The sequence below is a fragment of the Stegostoma tigrinum genome, chromosome 22 (genome assembly GCF_030684315.1).
Source record: "Stegostoma tigrinum isolate sSteTig4 chromosome 22, sSteTig4.hap1, whole genome shotgun sequence".
NCBI lineage: Eukaryota > Metazoa > Chordata > Chondrichthyes > Orectolobiformes > Stegostomatidae > Stegostoma > Stegostoma tigrinum.
This window is the reverse complement of record NC_081375.1, coordinates 54,335,338-54,358,791: the sequence shown is the minus strand read 5'-3', so window position 1 is coordinate 54,358,791 and position 23,454 is coordinate 54,335,338. Positions and strand designations below refer to the sequence as shown.

At 42.8% G+C, this 23,454-nt stretch overlaps 1 protein-coding gene across 4 annotated transcripts in view; it reads left to right on the top strand.

Annotated features, from left to right (window-relative positions):
* The window catches only part of itgb4 (integrin, beta 4), a 143,972-nt gene that overhangs the window by 77,694 nt on the left and 42,824 nt on the right, over nt 1-23,454 (top strand). For all 4 annotated transcript variants that reach the window (XM_059653848.1, XM_059653847.1, XM_048555468.2 and 1 more), the window contains 7 exons: nt 1,475-1,587; nt 7,786-7,963; nt 12,204-12,340; nt 14,841-15,018; nt 17,321-17,458; nt 17,669-17,851; nt 18,830-18,949. In XM_059653848.1, coding sequence (XP_059509831.1) covers nt 1,475-1,587; nt 7,786-7,963; nt 12,204-12,340; nt 14,841-15,018; nt 17,321-17,458; nt 17,669-17,851; nt 18,830-18,949 — 1,047 coding nt within the window. The remainder of the gene's footprint in view (nt 1-1,474; nt 1,588-7,785; nt 7,964-12,203; nt 12,341-14,840; nt 15,019-17,320; nt 17,459-17,668; nt 17,852-18,829; nt 18,950-23,454) is intronic.

Below are 23,454 nucleotides of genomic sequence, written 5' to 3'. Positions count from 1 at the left end.
AGCTTCATCCTAACTCCTTATTAATTTGGTCTTTTCAAACATGTCCAAGCTTCCACCTGCATTCTGGCACAATGACTCACAAAGACTTCTTGACTCTAGCTGCTCTTTCTCATGTGGACCTAATCTACCTGTTTGTGACGTTTAGTGATATTTTAGGAAAGCCAGTACCCAATCCTTTGCAATGGCTTCTGCTGAACCCATTCTTGTGGGAATTATGAAGACATGAACTTTGTATCCAGGTAGTAGAGCTGACAGCTATTGTCTAAACACCAAATCCAAATTATCCTGAAATCAAAGACACTTCAAGTAAAGCCTTGTATAACCTGACTTTTTTAACATGTACTGGCATTTTAAAAATATCTTCATTTAATGTTTAAGTTCTATCATCCATACCTGTAGTCATACAAACTTTAGTATAGATTACATAACCACCTTCGTTTTACCCTAAAATATAGTAATCTTGTGAATCTCCAATTGTAAGAACACTTTGAGTGAAAAAATGTAACAATATCTCAGTCCTAAATGAGTCACAAAACCCTAATTCTATGCTGTCTGGGCAGGGGCAACATTTTCCAGCTCCCATTCTCTGTGTCAATCCCTTAAGGAGTTTATACGCTTCAAAGAGATTACTTCCCATTCATCTAAGGCAACTTTAGGTTTCTACTCAACATCTCCTTACAGGTCAATCCCTGCATCTCACGAATCAGTCTTGTGACCATTCATTGGATTCTATCCAAGACAAGTTTGTCCTTTCCTTGTACAGAGATTCAATTTTTACAGAGTATTTCAGGTGTGGTCTCGTCCTAAATCATCACAGTAAGACTTAATTAATACAGTATCCCAAATAATAAATGCCAACATTTGTTTTTCTATTAGTTGCTATACATGCATATTAATCTTGTGTGATTCTTATAGGATCTTCAGATTCCTCTGAAAGCCACCATTTTCCACTGTCTCACCATTTAAAAAACATTCTGTGTTTCCATTTTTCTACTGACATACATATTTTTTCCTACATTTTGCCGACTACATTACATACCTCCTTGTGGCTTAATCTTCCATCTACCTTTATATTGTCAGCAAATGAATATGTTACACTTAGACTCATCCAAGTCTTTGGTACAGATTATAAATGGCACAGGACAAAGCTATGATATTTGGGTTTCCTGCTGATTACAGCCTACCAAACTAAATAAGATTTGTTTATTCCTGTGTTCTCTTTTGTGTCTGTTACTTAATCCCTAACAAAAGCTGTCTTTGTATGCCTGATTGTCTATGTGGAAAGGGGTTACACTGATTGTTTTTATATGCCCCACATAATTATAAATAAGTTATAAATAGTTTGATGGTACAATTTGGACAACTCACAGAGCTCAAAACTAAGGGGGTCATTATTCTGTTGTCTGATGCCTGATTGATTCAGAGGGTGAATACTGATCATAATTTATTAATACTCCTCTGTCTCATATCACAGAGAGGCTCATCCCAATTGATACCCCACCTCTCAATCTGAAAGCTCATCCAATTGACAGCAGGAGGATCCAGGTGAATTGGAACCCACCTCTGGGTGAGCCATCAGGATACAGGGTAAGACTCAAACTGTCCCAGGGTATCTGGACTACCAGCCTAGCACACTGCCAATTGAAAGCAGAAATTGCTAAAGAAACCCAGAAGGTCTGGGTCCCAGGACTTGAAACTTCAATTCCTGTTTATCTGTCCACACATGCTGCCAGGCCTGCCGAGATTCTCTAGCAACTTCTGTTTTTGTTTCAGATTTTCAGCATCCACAGTTCTTTGTGTTACGCTGCCCATCAAATCCAGTGTCAATAATGACTATATATGTCACCACTGAAAACTCTTTAGGTACTTACATATTTACTGTTATAAACAGTACTTTAAGTGGGTTTGCTGTCTATTATTAGTTAAACCCAAAGAAACACAGCAAGGATGTAGAGGGGGCAGGAGAGATCCAGATGTGGGACTCCAAAGAGTTTGCAAATGGTGATACAATATGGTCATAACTGGCACTGGATTTGATGGACAGTGTAAGAACACAAAAATGATATGAGGCAAATGGGCATGAAAAACTGGAATCAACAGAAATAACTTTGATGGATAAGCTGTGTGCTGACCCTTATTGGGCAATGTAATGAACTGAGCAATAAAATAACCAACTGGGCAATATAACTAATTGGTGAACATAACTAAGTGGGCAACAATATAGCTAACTGGGCAACAACGTAACTGGGGCATTATAAATAATTCATAATATAAGTAACCAAATAATATAACTAAAAACTGAAAGAACTGCGGATACTGTAAATCAGGAACAAAAACAGAATTTGCTGGAAAAGCTAAGGAGGTCTGGCAGCATCATGAAGAAAAATCAGAGTTAACGTTCCAGGTGCGGGACCGTTCCTCGGAAACTCTGATTTTTCTTCACAGATGCTACCAGATCTACTAAGCTTTCCCAGCAACTTCTGTTTTTGTTCCTGAATAACATAACTAACTGGATAATAACATAACTAACTAAGCAGTATAACTATTTGTGTCTGAAGAAGGGTCTAGGCCCAAAACATCAGCGTTCCTGCTCCTCTGATGCGGCCTGCTGTGTTCATCCAGCTGTACACCTTGTTATTTCAGATCTGCAGTTACTACTATCTCTAACTAATTGGACAATTGATTTTGGAGCTTAAGCAACAGTTGGTGATATTGTGGTGCATTTGTAAACTTGAAAGCAAGATGTATAACAAATTTCTGGATGTGGCCATCCCACAATTTATAGGTGTGCAGGCAGAGAAGGAATTATAACTGCTAGCAAGTCAAGCAAGTCATGTAGGGGAACGCCACACCCTTCAGTGATATTCAGTGAAGAATGCAGGTTGAGCAAAGTTCAGTCTATCATGGCTGGTGCAGGTGAAGAGGAGGCAAGTCAAGAAAATATTAGTGCTAGGAGATTCAACAGTTAGGGGAGCAGATAGGCATTTGTGTAGGTGAAGGCATGATCCTACGATGGTATGTAACTTCTCAGTGCCAGAATCAAGGATGTCACAGGGCAGTTCTGTGGTCCTGGTCCATATCAGCTCCAATGACAGAAGCAGGGAAGGTTTTAGAAGCCAGGGAAGGAATTAAAAAGGTAGTAATTATCGAATTACTCCCAGTCTCTTTCAGCACTGAGTGCAGAAATAACAGGGTAGTGAAGCTGAATGTACGGCTAGAGCGTACAGGAGGATCGGCTTAAGATTCCTGTCACACTGGTGTGAGTTTTGGTCCGAGGGTACCTTAACTTGCCTTGGCTGGTCTGGACTTTGATTTAGACAATGAACCTGGGTAATCTGTTAAGGGCAGCGTGGGGTCAGAAAGGCAAAACTTTGACCTTAATTTTCCATTCCTTTCTGGCTACAGGACCTTTCTGCCCACAGGAGTGGCCCCAGAGGACTCCTAATAGTGTACTGTGGCTTAACAGGGCAGAAAGGGATAAAATGGAGAAACTTCTTTTGTAATTCATTCCTGGGATGTGAGCATTGCTGACTGGCCGTCATTTATTGCCCATCTCTGGTTGCTGTTGGGAAGGTGGTGGTGAGTTGCCTTCTTGAACCGCTGCAGTTCATGTGCTATAGGTAGACCCACAATGCAGTAAGGGGGATAATTTCAGGATTTTGACCCAGTGACAGTAAAGGAATGACAATATATTTCCATGTCAGAATGCTGAGGGGCTTGGAGGGGAACTCGCAGGTGATGGTGGACAGTTAGATGGTCCACTTAGAGGACACTTAGATACGCCTGTGTAGTTCTCAACAATAGAAAAGAAATTGAGAATATCGATCATCACTGAGAGATGTATGGATCAACCAAAGTCAGTCAGTGCAGATTTGATAAAGGAAAATGTGTCTGACTAACTTAACTGATTGTTTGAAGAAGGCCAGTGAAGGTTGCAGGTTTGACATAGTCTTCATAGATTTTAGCAACACATTTGACAAAGTCCCATCTCAGGCAGACTGGTCAGAAAACTAAAAGCTTAGGCAGCAAATTAGATTCTGAACTGAGTCAGTTACAAGAAGCCAAAATTAATGGACAATAAGTGTTTTACTGACTGGATGACTGCTTCCAGTTGGGTTCTGAAGGACTCAGTACTCAGACCCTGCTGCTCATGGTACAGATCAATGATTTAAACTTAAATGGAAGGTTGCAAATAATGTAAAAACTGACCATGTGTTTAGTAGTAAAAAACAAAGTTGTGGAGTGCAGACAGATATCAATGGATTGATTGGGTGGGCAGAAAAGTGACAAATGAACAAAAACAAAGTGACAAACGAAATTCAGTCTGGAGAAGGGTGATTTTTCAGAAGATAAACAAAGTAAAGGATTATACAAAATGCTGGGACACTGCTAGGTGTAGAGGTAGTGAGGGACCTTGGAGTGAAAGTCCAAGGAACCCTAAAGGTAGCAAACAGGCATACATGGTTAAGAAGGGACAAAAAATACTTTCCTTTATCAGCAAAAGGTCTAAAGTATAAGAGTGGGAGGTTAAGCTGAAACTGCATAAAAACATAGTTAGACAGCAACTAATCACTCCATATGGTTCTTGTCACCAACAAACAGGAAGGATGTAGTCTTCTGGAAAAGGAGATTTCTGAGGATGTTGCCAGGATTATAGAATTTTAGCAATGAGGAATGATTAAATCAGTTGTGGTTGCTTACAATAGATGAGACTGAGAAAAAACTAATCATGGCTTATGAAATCACAAAGGGTCTAAATAGAATGGATAGAAAGCGCCTGTAGTCCTGAGAATCATAGAGACTTGCAGCACAGAAAAAGGCCCTTCAGCCCACTGCATGTGCACCTGCAAAACAAGCCCCTGATAATTCTAATTCCATTTTCCAACATCTGTCACATGGTTTTGAATGCCTTAACATCGCAAGTGCACAACTAAATACTTCTTAAATGTTGTGAGGGTTCCTGCCTCTGCCATCCTTATAGCCAGGGAGTTCCAAATTCCCACCATCCTCTGGGAATATTGTCTACTCCCTCCATGCTCTTCATTATTTGATACATCTCAATCATGTCCCCTCTCAATCTCCTCTGCTCTAAGGAAAAGCAACTCTATTCTGTTCAATCTCTCATCATAACTGAAACACTCCAGCCCAGGCAACATCCTGGTAAATCTCCCCTGCACTCTCTCCAATGATATCACATCCCTCATATAACATAGATTCCAGAACTGCACACAGTGCTGGAGCTGTGGCCGAACCAATGTTTTATACAGTTCCAGCATAACCTCCCTGCTCTTAAATTCTATGTTTCAGTGAGATATGTCTCCCATATGCCTTGTTAACCACTTTATCCAAATGAACAAAAACAAAACTTAAGGCACCAGTGTACCTGCACACCAAGATCCTTCTGATTCTCAATCCTTCCCAGGATCCTACCATACATTATGTATCCCCTTGACTTTTTGTCCTGTCCAAGTGTATCACCTCACATTTATCTGGATTGAATTCTATTTCCCACTGGTGAGCCATCCATATCCTTTTGTAATCCAAGGCGATACTCCTCACTATTTACCACCTACCACCCTTCGGCGGACCGAAGATGGAGAGAAAAGAAGATAGGTGGAGAGGAGAGTATAGGTGGGGAGGTAGGGAGGGGATAGGTCAGTCCAGGGAAGACGGACAGGTCAAGGAGGCGGGATGAGGTTAGTAGGTAGGAAGTGGAGGTGCGGCTTGAGGTGGGAGGAAGAGATAGGTGAGAGGAAGAACAGGTTAGGGAGGCGGGGACAGGCTGGGCTGGTTTTGGGATGCAGTGGGGGGAGGGGACGAGCTAGGCTGGTTTTGGGATGATGTCCATTTCAAGCCCACCGACACCCACAGCTACCTAGAATACACCTCCTCCCATCCACCCTTCTGCAAAAATTCCATCCCCTATTCCCAATTCCTCCGCCTCCGTTGTATCTGCTCCCAGGATGAGGCATTCCACTCCCGCACATCCCAGACATCCACGTTCTTCAAGGACCGCAACTTTCCCCCCACAGTGGTCGAGAACGACCTCGACCGCATCACCTGCATTTCCCGCAACACATCCCTCAGACCCCGCCCCTCCACAACCGCCCCAAGAGGATCCCCCTCGTTCTCACATACCACCCCACCAACCTCCAGATACAACGCATCATCCTCTGACACTTCTGCCATCTACAATCCAACCCCAAGACATTTTTCCATCCCCACCCTTGTCTGCCTTCCGGAGAGACCACTCTCTCTGTGACTCCCTTGTATGCTCCACACTCCCCTCCAACCCCACCACACCCTGCACCTTCCCTTGCAACCGCAGGAAGTGCTACACTTGCCCCCACACCTCTTCCCTCACCCCCATCCCAGGCCCCAAGATGACTTTCCATATTAAGCAGATGTTCACCTGCACATCTGCCAATGTGCTATACTGTATCCACTGCACCCGGTGTGGCTTCCTCTACATTGGGGAAACCAAATGGAGGCTTGGGGACCGCTTTGCAGAATACCTCCGCTCGGTTCGTGATAAACAACTGCACCTCCCAGTTGCGAACCATTTTAACTCCCCCTCCCATTCCTCAGACGACATGTCCATCATGGGCCTCCTGCAGTGCCAAAATGATGCCACCCGAAGGTTGCAGGAACAGCAACTCATATTCCAATTGGGAACCCTGCAGCCCAATGGTATCAATGTGCACTTCACAAGCTTCAAAATCTCCCCTTCCCCCACTGCATCCCAAAACCAGCCTAGCTCGTCCCCTCCCCCCACTGCATCCCAAAACCAGCCCAGCCTGTCCCCACCTCCCTAACCTATTCTTCCTCTCACCTATCCCTTCCTCCCACCTCAAGTCGCACCTCCATTTCCTACCTACTAACCGCATCCCACCTCCTTGACCTGTCTGTCTTCCCTGGACTGACATATCCCCTCCCTACCTCCCCACCTATACTCTCCTCTCCCCCTCTCTCCCTATTTATTCCAGATCCCTCTCCCCATCCCCCTGTCTGATGAAGGGTCGAGGCCCGAAACGTCAGCTTTTGTGCTCCTGAGATGCTGCTTGGCCTGCTGTGTTCATCCAGCTTCACATTTTGTTATCTGGAATTTTGTTTGTCATTGCTAGAGGGATGGAGTTTGAAAACAGGGAGGCTATGCTGCAACTGTATAGGGTCCTGGTGAGGCCACACCTGGAGTTCTGTGTGCAGTTTTGGTCTCCTTACTTGAGAAGAGGTATACTAGCACTGGAGGGGGTGCACAGGAGATTCACTCAGTTGATTCCAGAGTTGAGACAGTTGGATTATGAGGAGAGACTGAGTAGACTGGGAATATAATCATTGGAATTCAGAAGAATGAGGAGAGATCTTATAGAAACATCTAAGATTGTGAAGGGAATAGATAAGGTGGAGGCAGGGAGGTTGTTTCCACTAGTAGGTGAAACTAGGACTAGACGGCATCGCCTCAAAATAAAGGGAAGCAGATGTAGGACTGAGGTCAGGAGGAACTTCTTCACCCAAAGGGTTGTGAATCTGTGGAATTCCCTGCCCAGTGAAGTGGTTGAAGCTACCTTGCTGAATGTTTTTAAGGCAAGGCTATATAAATTCTTCAACAGTAAAGGAATTAGGGTTATGGTGAGTGGGCAAGTAAGTGGAGCTGAGTCTCAAGAAGATCAGTCATGATCTAAGTGAATGGCAAGGCAGGCTCAAGGGGCCGGATGGCCTACTCCTGCTCCTAGTTCTTATGTTCTAACATGTTCTTATTAACTGGGCGTGCTTTTCTTTTCTCAGGTGGAGTACTGGCCTGAGGATGACAGACTCGCCTCTCAGGTCATAGAGACAAAGAATACTTTTGCTGAGCTCATCAATCTCCAGCCAGGCTGTTACTACGCAATGAATGTACTGGCCTACAATGATCTTGGAGATGGTCCCCGCTCGGATATCACTTACAGTCACACCTTGAATGAGGGTAAATTAGTTTTGAGCAACATTAGTAGATGTTATGGAATAGATCTGAATTCTGTACCTGCACTGGGGGCAGTGCCCCTAAGGACAGAAAATTGACACTGGTCTTCATGATTCTTATTCACGTAACCAACCTCTGGATCTTACACACCATTGCTTTATTCATTTATTTTCTCCGTTTGCATTTTCAGCCTTTCTGTTTCCTTTGGAAAATACCCCTCTGATTTTTTTGAGCATATTGTAGTATAGTGGTCCATATAGTCTATGATCTATATGGTTTACAGTGGAAGTCTGATATATTGCAGATGTTGGGGTCTAAGAAGTGAAAGCATGTTATTGCTGAACGACATTTTGGCTGAATTTCAGCTATGCTGAGTGCTGTTGTATAACCCCAGAGTATTGCAAGCTTTAAAGCTCAGACCGTTGTTGGATTACATGTTGGATTCTAAAGGTTTTATTATTTCAGTATATGGGCCATATGACAACTCAGAAACCAGCACCTCATAAACAATGAGTCTTCTTATTCTTTTGTGGGATATGGGTGTTGTTGACCGAACCAGCATTTATCGCACAACCATAATGACTCTGGGGAAGGTGATGGTGAGCTGCTTGTTGAATCACTGCAGGTGTAAGTGCACCTACAATACAACTAGTGAGGTACTTACAGGATTTTGACACCGCAACAGTAAAGGAACGGTGATATGGCTCTAGGTCAGGATGGTGAGTGACTTGGAGGGAACTTTCAGGAGCTGGTATTCTCATGTATCTGCTGCCCTTGTCCTTGTAGCAGTGGGCATGGGTTTGGAAAGTGCGGTCGAAGGAGCCTGACTGAGTTGCTGTAGTATCTTACACAGTGAACGCCTGTTGCAACATGAATCATTATTATGCAGTGGTAGTTATACTATTCCATCCATGGCAACATTATATATCCCTCAAAAACAGAAGGGAGGTTTTCCATAAGAGACTTGAAGGTCAAGAATGGTGATGTGAGAAAGTGCTGACATCAAAGCTTGTTGCAGGTGCAATCCAGATTATGACTCATACCAATGTCTTGCAGTCAATCACTGATATACTCCCATATCTTCTAAAACTTAGAATCATAGAATCCCCACAGTGTGGAAACAGGCCATGTGGCCCAGCAACTCCACACAGACCATCTGAAGACCATCCCATCCAGATCCATCCACTATCCCTACATTTCCCATATCTAACACACCTAACCTACACATCCCTGAACACTCGGGGCAATTTAGCATGGCCAAACCACCTAACTGGTGGCACGGTGGCTCAGTGGTTAGCACTGCTCCCTCACAGCACCAAGGACCGGGTTCAATTCCGCCCTCGGCTGACTGTGGAGTTTGCATGTTCTCCCCATGTCTGCGTGGCTTTCCTCCGGGTGCTCAGGTTTCCTCCAGCAGTCCAAAGATGTGCAGGTTAGGTGGACTGACCATGCTAAATTTGCCATAGTATCTGGGTCTGTGAAGGTTAGGTGGATTAGACATGGGCAATGCAGGGTTACAGGGAAAGGGTAGGGGCATGGGTCTGGGGTGGGATGCTCCTCGGACGGGTGGTGTGGACTTGTTGGTCTGAATAGCCTGGTTCCACACTGTAGGGATTCTATGAAACTTGCACATCTTTGGACTGTGGAAGGAAACCAGAGCACCCAGTGGAAACTCACGCAGACACAGAGAATGTGCAAACTCCACGCAGAAAGTCGCCCAGTGCTGGATCAAACCCAGGACCCTGGCGCTGTGAGGTAGCAGTGCCAATCACTGAGCCACCTTGTCACCCTACTCTGTGATTCACAATTAACTGGATAATATGCTTACAGCTTCAAAGTGGGACTTAATAAGATCATACGATATGAGAGTAGAAGTTGGCCTATCAGTCCATTGAGTCTGCTCCATTATTCAATGAGATCATGGCTGCTCTGATCATCCTCAACACCACTTTACTGCTTTTACCCATAATCCTTGATTCTCTTGCTGACTAAAAATCTATCTTTATCAAACCTAAACCTATCTGAGCCTTGAATAAATTTAATGATCCACTCTTTACAGCCCTTTGTGGTAAAGAACTCCACAGATTCAAAACCCTCTGAAAGAAGAAATTCTTCCTCATCTCTGTCTTAAATGTGGGATTTGTGAGCTCATGCCTGTGGTCTCAGACTCTCCCACTAGAGGAAGCAACCATTCTGCACCAGCCCTCTTGAGTCTCTTAAGGTTCTTGTATGTTTCAATGAGGGTCCCTCTCATTCTTGTAAATTCTGATGGGTACAGGCCCAATCTTCTCAAACTCTCCTCAGAAGAGAGTCTCTCCATACCTGGTATCAGCTAAGTGAACCTTCTCTTCCTGTTTCTTTCCTGTGGCTGTCCGTTCATGCACAGTGACCAAGCTGCTCTGACATCAAATGTAAGTTTAACCAATGTATAACCTCCCGCTTTTCTCCTCTCTCACACTTTTTGAATAGCACAATGACAATTTTCCATTCTCTAGGAATGTTCCTGAATTGAGGCAACTTTGAACGATTATATTGAGGGAATCTACAAAATTCTCACCCATGATCTTTTAAATAGAATCCAGCTGGTTCTGCATATTTATCACTCTTCAATTCCAATGTTTTGAAATTTTCTCTGGTCAAGCAATATCTTTGTTGTAAAACAACCAGGGCCCTGTCCCTCCTTGTCTCTGTTGTCCCCCACACACACCCCCCCCCCCCACCCCCCCAGCCCCACAGTGCCCTGTGAACCTTTTTACTGTGATAATTCTGGCCTTTTCAATCACTCCATCACTGAGTGCAGTGTCCTCATCTGTCTCGACACTGAGCTCTGGAGTTCGACCATGTTTCCCTCTACCTCCACATCCTGCTCTAAGGTGCTCCTTAGGTTCTGTTTCATGAATCAAGCTTTCAGTCATATGGACTGATATCTCCTTGTGTAGCTCAGTATCAAGTTCATGATGTTTCTGTAAAGTACCTTGAAATGTTTAGTTACATTAAAATCACTGTATCAATGTTCATCATTGTTAATTTTGGTGAGTCCCCTTCCCTGATTCAATGCAGTATTAGTTTCCTTGTTATCTGTGTCATGCTGAACTCTTCCTTTAGTGTAAATGCGTACACAATAGAGATCCAACAGTTCCCTTATTTTCATTGACACTAGCACTATAATCAGCTTTCAAGTGGAGAACATTACTCATACCATCTTTTTGTAACAACATAATAACTCTTTTTGTGGTAAATGTCATATCCTTTGCATATTTCTTTCAGTACTCATTTTGTCGTGATTAATTTGAATTTTCTCACCCTTTGCTGCTTCTTGTTTCTCTCCCAGACACCAGGATTTTATTTTTGCAATTTGTGTTTTTCCCCTAGTTTTAGGTTGCCTCTCACCTCATTAGTCTTCCAATTTTTTTTGTTGGCAAGTAAAGGCTTTTCCTATATTAGATGTATAAAGTTCTGCATCACAAATTCTTTCAGAATTCTGTCCTCCAGTTTTCTGTGGTTTTCTGTATCAGCAGATTTATCAGTATATTTGTGGACAGTCTTTGTCTCGAACAATTGAAGCCATCCTTACCTAAATCTAGAACATTAGTTGTTGCTTTGTGTTTCTCCTTTCCAAACATCAGGCTGAATTTGATCACATTTTGGCCACTTTTAGATATATGCTCACATTGTGTTGGGCTATTAACTAAACCTGATTCATTACTTGTAAAATCTAATATGACATGCTTTCTTGGTTCTAGGACACATCGTTGCAATAAACTATTCTGAATACACTGAAGAAGTTTCAGTGCCATGTAGTAGCCTTACCTCAATCTATATATAACTAAAACCTCTAATTAAAACCATCCTGCCTTTGCCTCACACTTATCTGATCTCTGCATTGAAGCAGTCTATCATTTCTGAGCTGATGCTGGATGCCTGTACACTAACCCTACTATCCTTTTCTATTTCTTAATTCCATCCGTAAAATCTCCAGTGTCTATTCATCTAATGGTTACCACATCATAACCAATAAGTTTAATTTGTATTTGAATGCATTCAGTTCTGTATATTCAGTGTGTGCATATGAAAAACACATTTAAGCCACACATCCTAAATAATTTTTCTTCTCTAATGTTTCAATCTCGTATATTTTAATTTTCAGTCCAGATGAATAATACTGGATTGCTCCCAATTCTTCTATAGTCAGTAAGAAAGTTTAAGGCCTTTCATTAATGTATCCTGCTGTCTGATATTACAGTAAATCAAGCAACAATCCCTCTGAAGGATGCCAACCCCATTAATTCCCCACCAACTAATGTGAAAGCTCACCCAATTGACAGCAGAAGAATCCGTCTGAATTGGACCCCTCCGCCAGGCCGACCATCAGAATATAAGGTAATGGATCTTTGACCATCTGGTTAGGTTGTCAGCAGCGTTGATTCTGGTGTCAGTGTGAAGTACCGAACTCAGCGGTCGTTGGGGATTACTCGACAGCAGCAGGACTGTTGACTCCTACAATAGAACTGAGAGTTCCACAGACTTCCCTAAAAGAAATGATGCAGAGCATCCATACAAATAAATTCAATGGCAGAGAAGGCACGCTCGAATTCCTGAACTTTCAGCGTATTACATTGCCAGCTATAGCCTATTACCCAAATCCTCTTCGTAACTGTTACCCTTTGTTACCTAGCTCAATCTTCTTTCTCTGTGGTACCAAAGACTGAAAGACTGGACTCACCATAAACAAATAACAATTGAACAGAATGAGGGATTTCAGTTTTACACATAGTGTATCTTCTATGCCTCTCCTAAAGTTACATGTGAGATCCCTCTGAGGCTGAATGGTACTCTCTTGGTCCCACCATTGAAGTTCCATGGTACTTCATATGCACTCATCTCTCTTGCTGTTCTATGGTACATCTGGTGTGGCTTCTCCATTGCCACCCACTCCTCCTCAAGGTTCAATGGTGCATCCCATGTGAATAGGTTTAAGTTTCTTGGTTTCCATCCGACACTGGTCCCCATTGAGTCTCAATAGAACTTGACAGATAGCTCATGGTAAAGCATACGCCTTCTTCTCCAAAAGTGTTGATGAGAAAAACTGGGATTGTTATCCTTCAAAGAAAGACGGTAAGTTTTATTGTTAAATGGTGACTCGATGAAGGTGTTCAAAATTAGGAAGGTTTTGATAAAATAGAAAGGGAGCAATTTGGTTCCACTAACAGATAAGTCAGCAATGCGTGCCAAATTAAGATAATTGGCAGAAAAAGTCCTGGGAGGCAATGATGAAAATTATTTTTATGCATAAACCTGTTATGATTCAGGGCCCTGAAAGGGTGAATGGGGCAGATTCTATAGTAGCCTTTTAAAGGAAATTTGATAAATATTTGAAAAATAAAGCAATATTGATTATTGGCATTAGTTGGACAGTTCTTTCAAAGAGTCAGTGTATGCATAATGGGCAGAATGGCCTCATTCACCGCTGCATGATTCTATGCTGTTCCCCTAATTGTGCAAAACTTTGATTGTTGCTGTGACCAGATCAGTCAGCATTTTCAATGAGTTCCACACAGCAAGTTCATGAAAGAGGTTTGACATCTGGAGGCAGAGCAAATGGACAAAAAAAATTGGTTGACCAAATAGAAAGTAGTGAGTTTAGGTAAAGGATAGTTACTCAGTATAGAGGAATGTCAAATGTGGTATGACGCAACAATCAGTATAGGGACAATTGTTCGTCATATTTACATTAAAGATTTAGACTTAACTCAACAAGTGGACTCAATGTAAAATGTACTAATGATACCAAACTGGGGATTCAGCCAACAAAGAGGAAAAATTCCACGTAAAATAATGAAACATTAGAAAACATGAAGACTGGGCAGCAAAGTGACAAATAAACTTTGTTATAGACAATAGTAAGGCCTTGCACTTAGGTAGGAAAACAGAAATGATATCTGTGCCATTAGAAAATAAGAAATAAATGGGTAAAAACTCCAAGAAATCTGGGTGTGCAGGTATAAACATCGTTTAAAATAACAATACAGCTTGGCAAAGCAACTAAAAGTGCTAACAAAGCACTGGAATTTATTTCTGAGGGTACAGAATCATGCTTATAGATATTTTCACTTTCACCAGACCTTGTATGTTTGTTTTGTGGTATCGAGAAAATAATTATACAAAATATACTTCACAGAAACAGGCCAGTCAGCCTGCCTGTATACAGTTCTATATAGGCCAGTCAGCCTGCCTATATACACTTCTATATACCCGACCTTACCAGGAAACTATGCTCACCGTGTAAGGTCAGGTGTATGGAATTGTATACAGATGTGGTCTCGATACCACAAAACAAACATACAAGGTCTGGTGAAAGTGAAAATATCTACAAGTATGATTCCAGATCCAAGTGACTGCAGCTATCACAAAATATGTTTCTTATTTCCTGGGAAAGGAGGAGAATTAGAAGTGACCTTCAAATCTTTAGACCATCTTCAGTGGTCTTTAAAATGCTGGATGAGTAGATGGGGAGAGAACTTTCCAAAATAAGGGACGATCATTACAAGGTAGCCACTAATAAATCAAGAGGGCATTAGAGTGAAGTTTTGTTGCACAGAGAGTGGTTTGAATGTGACACTTGTAAACATAGAAAGTAATTTGGGTAAATAGAAGGAGAGAAATACATGAGGGAACAGAAAAGACGTATTGAACGTTTGAGATGTGACAGATGGAATGGGAGGAGACTTGTGTGGAATATAAACACCAAGCCAAAGCAGACGGGCTGACTGGCCTGTTTCTGTGAAGAATATTTTGTGTAATTATTTTCTAATGGTCAGCACCTTCATCCGAAATAAGTTGAATGGATCAGGTAAATTAACTAGAGCTCTTTCATGTACAGGTGACCTACTGGATTGAAGGGGATGAGAATTCTTCTCGGATCATAAAAACGACTACTCCCTCTGCTGATCTGACCAATCTCTACCCATTTTGTGACTATGAGATGAATGTTTGTGCCCACAGCTCGCTAGGTTTTGGGCCCCACTCGGAGGTTGTTCACTGTCGCACACTGGAAGACTGTAAGCTACTTCAGAATTATTATTAAGAAAGAAACAGCATATATTTCTATCATGCTTTTCATGATCTTAGGATATTGCAAAGTGCTTTGATGCCAATGAACAGTAATCACTATTGCAGTTTTAAAAATGTAGCTTCCAACCTGTGCACAGCAAACTCCCACATGCAGCAGTGTGAAATGACCAGTTTCAGGATAGGAGTCAAAGGATAAATATTGGCCTCTGGAACATAACATCCTATCCCTTCCTCAAAACGGTGGCCATGGGATCCTCCACAGCTATTTAGAAGGGCAACTAGGATCTCAGTTAAGGCCTCAGTTTTACATCACATCAGAAGGATAAAATTAACTCCTGACATGACTATTATTTGCCATTCAACTGGGCATTGCACAGGGTTTCTGTTGGCAGACAAGAGGTGATCATGTTTCTGGTAGATTCTGCACTGGCCTGTGAAGAACAGGACAGAAGCTCTGCTGTGCAGTGTGACAGATCTTCCTTCCCCACAATCTACTTGGACCAAGGGCGTGAATGTGTCTTAGCGTCTCTTCTCCTTCAGTCCCTTGCCTCCGCTCTCTCTAGCCTCAGTTCTAGAAACAGGTGCAAATAGTTTCTGAATTCTATCATCATTATGTTAGGAATTATTCATTCATCTTCAATCAAATTGGTTAGACTGCAGCTGGAGTACTGTATGTAGCTTCAGTCTTCTTACCAGGCATGGCATAATTAGCTACAAGGAGAAGTTATGCAAACTGGGCTTATATTCTCTGGAGTTTTAGAGATGAGAGGTGATCTCATTGAAAGCTACAAGATACTTCAAGCAGTAGACTGGGTAGGTACAGATAGGTTGTTTTTGTTTTGGTTATGGAGTCTGGGAACAAGGCACATAATTTTAAAATAAAGGCAAAGCCGCTCAGGACTGAGATGGGGCATAACCTTTTCACTCAGACAGTTGTGAATCTTTGGAACCCTCAATCGCAGAGGACTGTGGAAGTGTTTTGTTTAAATTAGAGATTGACTGACTAATTTCTAAATACAAATGATGTAAAGAAATATGAAAATAGTGTGTGAGAAAGATTCTATCAGCCATGGTCTCATGAGGCTGAAAGGCTTTCCACTTCCCCCTCACCTCCTAAGGCAAATTTCCCTCCCAACCATTGGTCCCCAAGCAATACTAACCATTATTTCTCCATCTCATTTTCCTCCAGCTTCCTTTCTTACACTCTTCAACCTCATCCATCAGGTCTAACTCCTGTTCCCTCAACTCCTCTAACCTTCTGGCTGCCCAATGACCCTTCTTCAATCCATGATAGCTAACATTAGAAATAATCTCTCCTTTCTGGTGATTATGCATTTCCTTTTAAAATAACTAACAAGACCATCTCAAAATTCCACCATCAACCTCTCTGTTGTCTCTAATTACAAGGTCAGAAGTCAGGCAACACCAGGTTATAGTCCAACAGGTTTATTTGAAACCACAAGCTTTCAGAGCGTTGCCCCTTCAACAGGTGAAGTGAGAGAGAAGCACACAGGCACAGAATTCATAGAGAGATCAATAGGTAGAGACATTAAAAGAACACACAAATGGTGTGAGTAGAGTCTTGACAGGCCAAATAATAGGTTTCCGCAGGTGATCATGAGTGTCAAATGGTGTGAGTAATGGGGGGGTGGGGTTGTACTTGCAGCTGTTTAGGCCACAATCTGAAAAACCCTCATCAAGGCAACTCTTACTTTGCCTTTGCCTTAAGATCCTTGTTTTAAATTTATTCATGGAATGTGAGTGTCGTTGATGAGGACAGCATTTAAAACCCATCCTTAAATTCCATTGAGAAACTGTTGGTGAGCTTTTTCATGAGTTGCTGCAGTTTATGAGGTAAAAGGCATACTCAATATACTGTTAGGGAGGGGGCTCCAGTACTTGGATCCAGCATTGAGGAGGTAATGGAAACATACTAGCACATCAGGATGGTGTGTGACATGGTGTAGAAGATGGTGTTCCCATGTATTGTATCTGTACCCCTTGTTCATCCAGGTGGTAGAAGTCACAGGAAAGTGCGATCAAAAAAGATATATTCACACTGCATCGTGTGGATCAAACACACTGCTGTCTCTACAGCACTGGTGAAGGGAGGGAATGTTGAAGTTGGTGGATGGGCTGCCAACTGAGCAGGCTGCTTTGTTCTGGATGATGTCAAGCTTCTTGGTCTTTTGCTAGAGCTGCACTTGGCATTCCTGATTGTAGATGGTGGACATTGTGGTGTACAATATGAGGAAAACTAATGCTGATGTTCTTATTGTTTCCTTTTAGTACCAAATGAGCCAGGACGATTGGCATTCAATGTCATTTCACCAACTGTGACCCAACTGAGCTGGGCCGAACCTTCAGAAACCAATGGGGAAATCACAGAGTATGAAGTCACTTACACTGTGGTGACTGATGAGAATAGTAAGTACCTCTCAAACAGGGAAACACTCCAGACATATACTCAGAAGCATTTGCATGATCAAATTTCTAGGTGCTTCATGATGAGTGTGTCTGGGGTTTGCCCTCTTTCGTGAAATTTTAAGTGTGTATTCCTTTCTGTTGCAATCCTGAGCAAGAGGACAGGCTGGAACGTCCAGGTTTCTGATTGTTTTGTTTGCTACGTGTTGACAGAGCCCATTGGACCTACAAAGACGGTGAAGATCGATAAGCCAAAGAAGCGGATGGTAATGATCGAGAATTTGAAAGCAGAGCAGCCATATCGGTACACAGTGCGAGCCAAGAATGGTGCTGGTTGGGGACCTGTCCGAGAAGCCACAATGAACCTCTCCACGCAGCCAAAAAGGCCAATGTCCAGTAAGCGAACTGTCTCATGCAGAGTATTGAACACTCAGTCAGAGAATTAATACACACACACACACACACACACACACACACACCAGGGAGATCACCTCCTCTAGGCAATGGACACTAGATCTCACTGAGTAATATTGCCAGGTACCTCCTTGTGTATGAGGTGAACTCAACTCACTGCAAGAAACGGGTCCAGCTCTCACAGTGAGTCATCATTCAGCTCATAAACCAGAAACCCATTCCCTGGGTCCATTCATCACAGAAAAAAAATCTTCGTGCATCCACAAGATCTGCCTTGACCCAACGTGAGGCCATCTTCCCTCTAAATTCTGACCAGTTTCTCTCATAACCTCTGCCTCTTGGTCAGGTGTTTGAGTCTTCACCCACTGGGACCCTCCACTCCCTGCCCAATCATACTAAAGAAGTCATGAAAAAACACTGTAATTTGAAAGAAGGATATTTTAGCCAATTTTAATATGTATGAGTTTGGGTACTGCTGTAAACATAAAACCCAGTCCTGGTACTGATGGCCATAGAAGCTGTTTATAATGCAGCCTCACAGGTTGATTATCAACCTGCATATCATTCTAATGCATTGATGGCAGACAGTAAGAGCTGGAGAGTCTCCTGGTCAGAAATACTTAATGTCGCAATGCCTTTCATGCTATGACTTGAGTCCTGCAGCCCGTGCTGTGTCGGCCTCATTTTCCCTAAACATAGGAAATCTGTCATTCTTCCCAGAGAACAAGAGACAGCCATTGAGATGAACTGGCATAGTTCTATGCTGTGATGCTACACACAAATTTATCTGATGCTGATAACACTGAAAATACATTTCGAGATTCAAAATTGTGTTTGCCGTTTGTATTTGTTCCAAAACTAAAATGAGAAACTTTTCTAAAAGCTTGTGGCCATAACATTGAAAATCTCTGCCAAAATGAACCAACAGCTTATTTAAATGCCTGTCTCTGCCACCCACAGTTCCCATCATTCCAGATGTTCCGATCATTGATGCCGAAGCACACGATGAGTACGAGAACTTCCTCATGTACAGCTCAGATGTAATGCGATCACCCAGGCCGAGCACTTCTGATGACTTAGGTATGACCTAATTCATTCCCAGCACCTCTCTGCTTTAACTGCAATCATATTACATCAAAGAGGCAACCATCTGAACCAGCAGTGTTGAGACCACAGCTTGTGTACAACGGGCCATAAGTAAATGTGAACAAGGAAAATACCATTCAGCTCATCAAGTGTAGTTCGTAGATGACTGTTCTGTCATGGATAACACCACTACTTGACATTTGTACTTTCCCTACTTTAAGCAGTAATGGATCCTCCTCCGTTTCAAATCTGTCAGAAACACTGTTCAGGTTTTAGTGTTAGTACATTGTATTTATACAGTTTGAAACCCAAACCACTGAAGTTAAGTTCCATTTATGTACAGGTCTAAATTTTTGAAGATAACATTTGTCTTTTCTATTTATTACTTACGTGCAGAGAAGGGTGTGCATTCAGAATGTTTAATCATTGTTCCAGATTCCCTGCCCCAGTAGTATTCACAGTTAAAGCATCAGACTCTGAGATCAGATCCCCAGAGAGTAATCTTTAAACACTCTTTCACGGTAAAAACATTTTCCATTCACTGCTCATCTTTCTCTTCTGCTGCTAAGGAGGAAAGTTTAAGGGAGATACGCGTGGAAAGTTCTTTACACAGAGGGTGGTGGGCGCCTGGAATGCGTTGCCAGCGGACGTGGTAGACGCAGACACGTTAGCATCTTTTAAGATATATTTGGACAGGTACATGGATGGGCAGGGAGCAAATGGACACAGACCGTTAGAAAATAGATGACAGGTTAGACAGAGGATCTTGATCGGCGCAGGCTTAGAGGGCCGATGGGCCTGTTCCTGTGCTGTAGGTTTCTTTGTTTCTTTGATATTCATTGAATATTCATTGTTTCTTTGATATTCATTGAAGCCGAACCATAACACCTCATTCAGGATATCCCAATGCAACTTCATTACGAAATGTTACTTTTGGAAGTGTGGTCACTTGTTACATTGGAGATAGTAAGGACTGCAGAGGCTGGAAGTCAGAATCGATAATATGTAGAGCCGGAGAAGTACAGCAGGTCAGACACCATTGGAGGAGAAGGAAAGTCATGCTTCGGGTCTAGACCCTTCGTCAGGACTGGGGAGGGCGAACGGGGCTCAGAAATAAATAGAGAGAGGGGCGTGGGGCTGGGGGAAAGGTTGCTGGGATGTTGATAGTGGATTGTGGAGATGTTTTTGTGGAGATTGGTCATTGAGAAGGGTGGAGCAGATGGGTGAGAAGGAAGATGAACCAGTTGTATCAGGTCAAGGAAGCGGGGATGAGAGGGAGGGCTGGAAATGGGATGAGGTCGGAGGTGGGGAGATTCTCCACGAAGTGGTCACCAAGTATGCGCTTGGTCTCTCTTATATAGACGAGACCACATCAGGAGCGATGGATGCAATAGGCCTGATTAGAAGAGATACAGGTGAATCTCTGCCAGATTTGGATTGATTGTTTAGGGCCTTGGACAGAGGTGAGAGGGGAGGTGTAGCAGTTCCTGTGTTGCAGGGAAAGGTACTGGGTGTGGTGGTAAGGTTGATGAGGAGTGTGGAGCTGGCGAGGCAGCGTGAGCGGCCCCTAGAGAAAGCGGATGGGGTGGGGAGGGAAATATCTTGATGGTGGTGGGATCTGATTGCAGATGGCAAAAATGGCAAAGGATGATGCATTGGATTTGGAGATTGGTGGGGTAATATGTGAAGACTAAGGGGACTCTATCCTTATTGTTGATAGGATGAGTAGGTTTAAGGGCAGAAGTATGGGAAATGCAGGAGATTCAGTTGAGGGCATTTATGAATCATGGGAGAGCAGATATTATGGTCCTTGAAATAGAAGGAGGTCTGGAATGTCTAGCTGTAGAACTCTTCATCCTGGGAGCAGATGTGGCAGAGATGGAGGAAATGGGAGCATGGGATCACATTTTACAGGAGGGTAGGTGAGAGCAAATGTGGTCAAGGTAGCCGAGGGAGTCAGTGTGTTTGAAATGGATGTCGGTGCTAAGTCAGTTTCTGAGACAAAGACGGAGAGGTCCAGGGAGGGCAGGGAGATGTCAGAGATGGTCCAGATGAATTTGAGGTCAGGGTGAAATGTGTTGATGAAGTGGATGAACTGTTCGAGTTACTCGTGGGAGCATGAGGCAGCACTGAATCAGTCAGCAATGTAGCAGAGGAAGAGGTAAGGGATGGTGCTGGTTTAGCTGAAGAGGAACTGTTCCAAGCATCCTACAAAGAAGTAGGCATAGATTGGTCCCATGTGGATTCCCCTGGCCACCCCTTTGTTTTGTAGGAAGTGGGAGGAATCAAAGGAAAAATTGCTGAGGAACCATACTTCATCTCTTCCCAGGACTGTAATTTCCTCTCTCCCATAATTCATAATACCCTCAACCAATATCCTGCACTACTGCTCTCAAATCCCCTTCCCCCAAACTATAATCAGGATAGAGACTCCAGGTCCTCACATACCGCACTACCAATCTCCAAATCCAATGCACCATCCTCGGCCAGTTTTGCAATCTGCAATCAGACCCCACCACCAAAAAGATATTTTCTTCCCACCTGCTTTCCGTAGGAACTGCTCACTATGCTCGTCTGCCCATCTACCTTCTCACCTGTCTGCTCCACCCTTCCCATTGACAGATCTCTACAACTCCCTCCCTGCATCCACCTATTATCATCCCAGCTACCTTTCCCCCAGCTTCAACCCGCCTATTTATTTCTAGCTCCCTTCTCCCTCCCCAGTCCCGAAGGAGAGTCCAAACCTGAAACATTGACTTTCCTGCACTTCCGATGCTCACGTGTTACGTTGTCCGGGCTGAACCAATTCCCAATCAATTTAAACAAATTTGCAAATTCCACAAGCCTTAACCTTTCCAGCTGATTTGAGGAAATTAGTAAACATTTTTTTAAATCTACAAAGAGTAGCTGAGAGAAGTCTATCTGTGAGCTTAGTTTCCCACTCCAAGCATCCAAATAGGTTTGTAAGAAACAAATTGTTACTTCTCTACACATTGCTGGTTGCTTCTGATGACACATTTGGATCTTTGCTGCCACCTTTCAGTTGAAGTATTTTTCCACTCTAGATATGAGACAAACTAATCTGTAATTCTCAGCTTTGGATCTTATTCTCCTGTAACTGTGACTGCATCTTCCTCCAATGTCAGTCACTGCTCCAAACCTTAATAGAACTCTCCAATCCAAGCTACATCCTAAATCATGTGGGAGCCCTGTGTCCTGTGATCCTTGTTTCAACTTTGCACATTCTCCAAGAGTTCAGGATTGCTCAGTCCATTTATTCTGGCTCGCTCCAGCCTTGTGTGAAACTTTACATATCCCTGTCCAGAGCCAGACTGAAACAGTTCTACCCATTTATCTTCAATATACTCACCACTCACCCATTCTTTGATTTCCTTCTGTTTTTACCAATTTTGGGACTTACTGAGGCCTTCAGTGATTTATGATTTTTTTTTCTATTCCTAGTGCTTTCTTCAGCAATTTCAGGTAAGATCATAATCTTTTATTGCAAGAATATGAAAAAAATCAGGAGACTTACAAAAGCCCACTCCATCAAAAGGCTCTAAAATCTTTGCTCTAATTCACAAACTCTCCGATATTCTGCTGCTGTAACCTGCTCAGGCTTCATGCCCCAACTACTCCCTCCACTCATCTGTTTTGTGTCTGCACTCTCCCTGCTCTGTTTCTGGTGGCAAAGCTTTTTAGCGCCTTGGAGTTCTTAAGTTCCTCCAACTTTCTCAAAAACATCTGAAAGACTTACCACATTATCTATTCATTCACCACATACTCCATTTCCATCCTGGCCCCCAGATGCTGGATCTTTTGGTTGCCCAATGAGGATGTTGATAATTCTTGTGCTAATATTGCTGTTGATGATGAGAATGTTGATGGTTGAGTTCCTGGCATTATCCTCGTCACTCCTTGTGATCTCCTACTTTAAAGTCTACATGATTCTTTTCCTGAGTTCCAAGCACAAAAAAAAGGTGCTGATAATATTCCCACAGCTCGCCATGTTTTTCTCAACAGATACAAAAAAAAAGCCCCTTTTCACAGATAACATAAGCGCTGATTATCAGACAAGATCTTAAACAAGGGCTATATTTCAATTTCATCCATAACCTTCCTAGTTTAAAGACTTGTACCTTGTTAGTTCCTTTTTGAAGTAGAACCTTCCAGCATCAATCTTAAATTTCTCTTTTGCTGTTAGAGCTTGTACTTCTCAGATGGTTTCAGTTTGAAGTCATGTTTGTGTTTACTTTATCGTGCAGTTCGTTACATGCATTCTACAGCGACAGCTCTCTGCTTTCTTCTTTCTCCTTCCTGTCATTTGGGATTAAGGTCATTCTTCCTCGGTGCATCACTTCTAGCATTTGAGTATCTCCTTTGTGTTTTTATTAGGCCTGAAATGGCCACAGCAGCTAAGGCACAGTCTGATCAGAGCCGTGGACAGGTTGTCCCAGAGCTCCCCAGACTTGCACAGCACTGTTTTTACCATAGGGTAC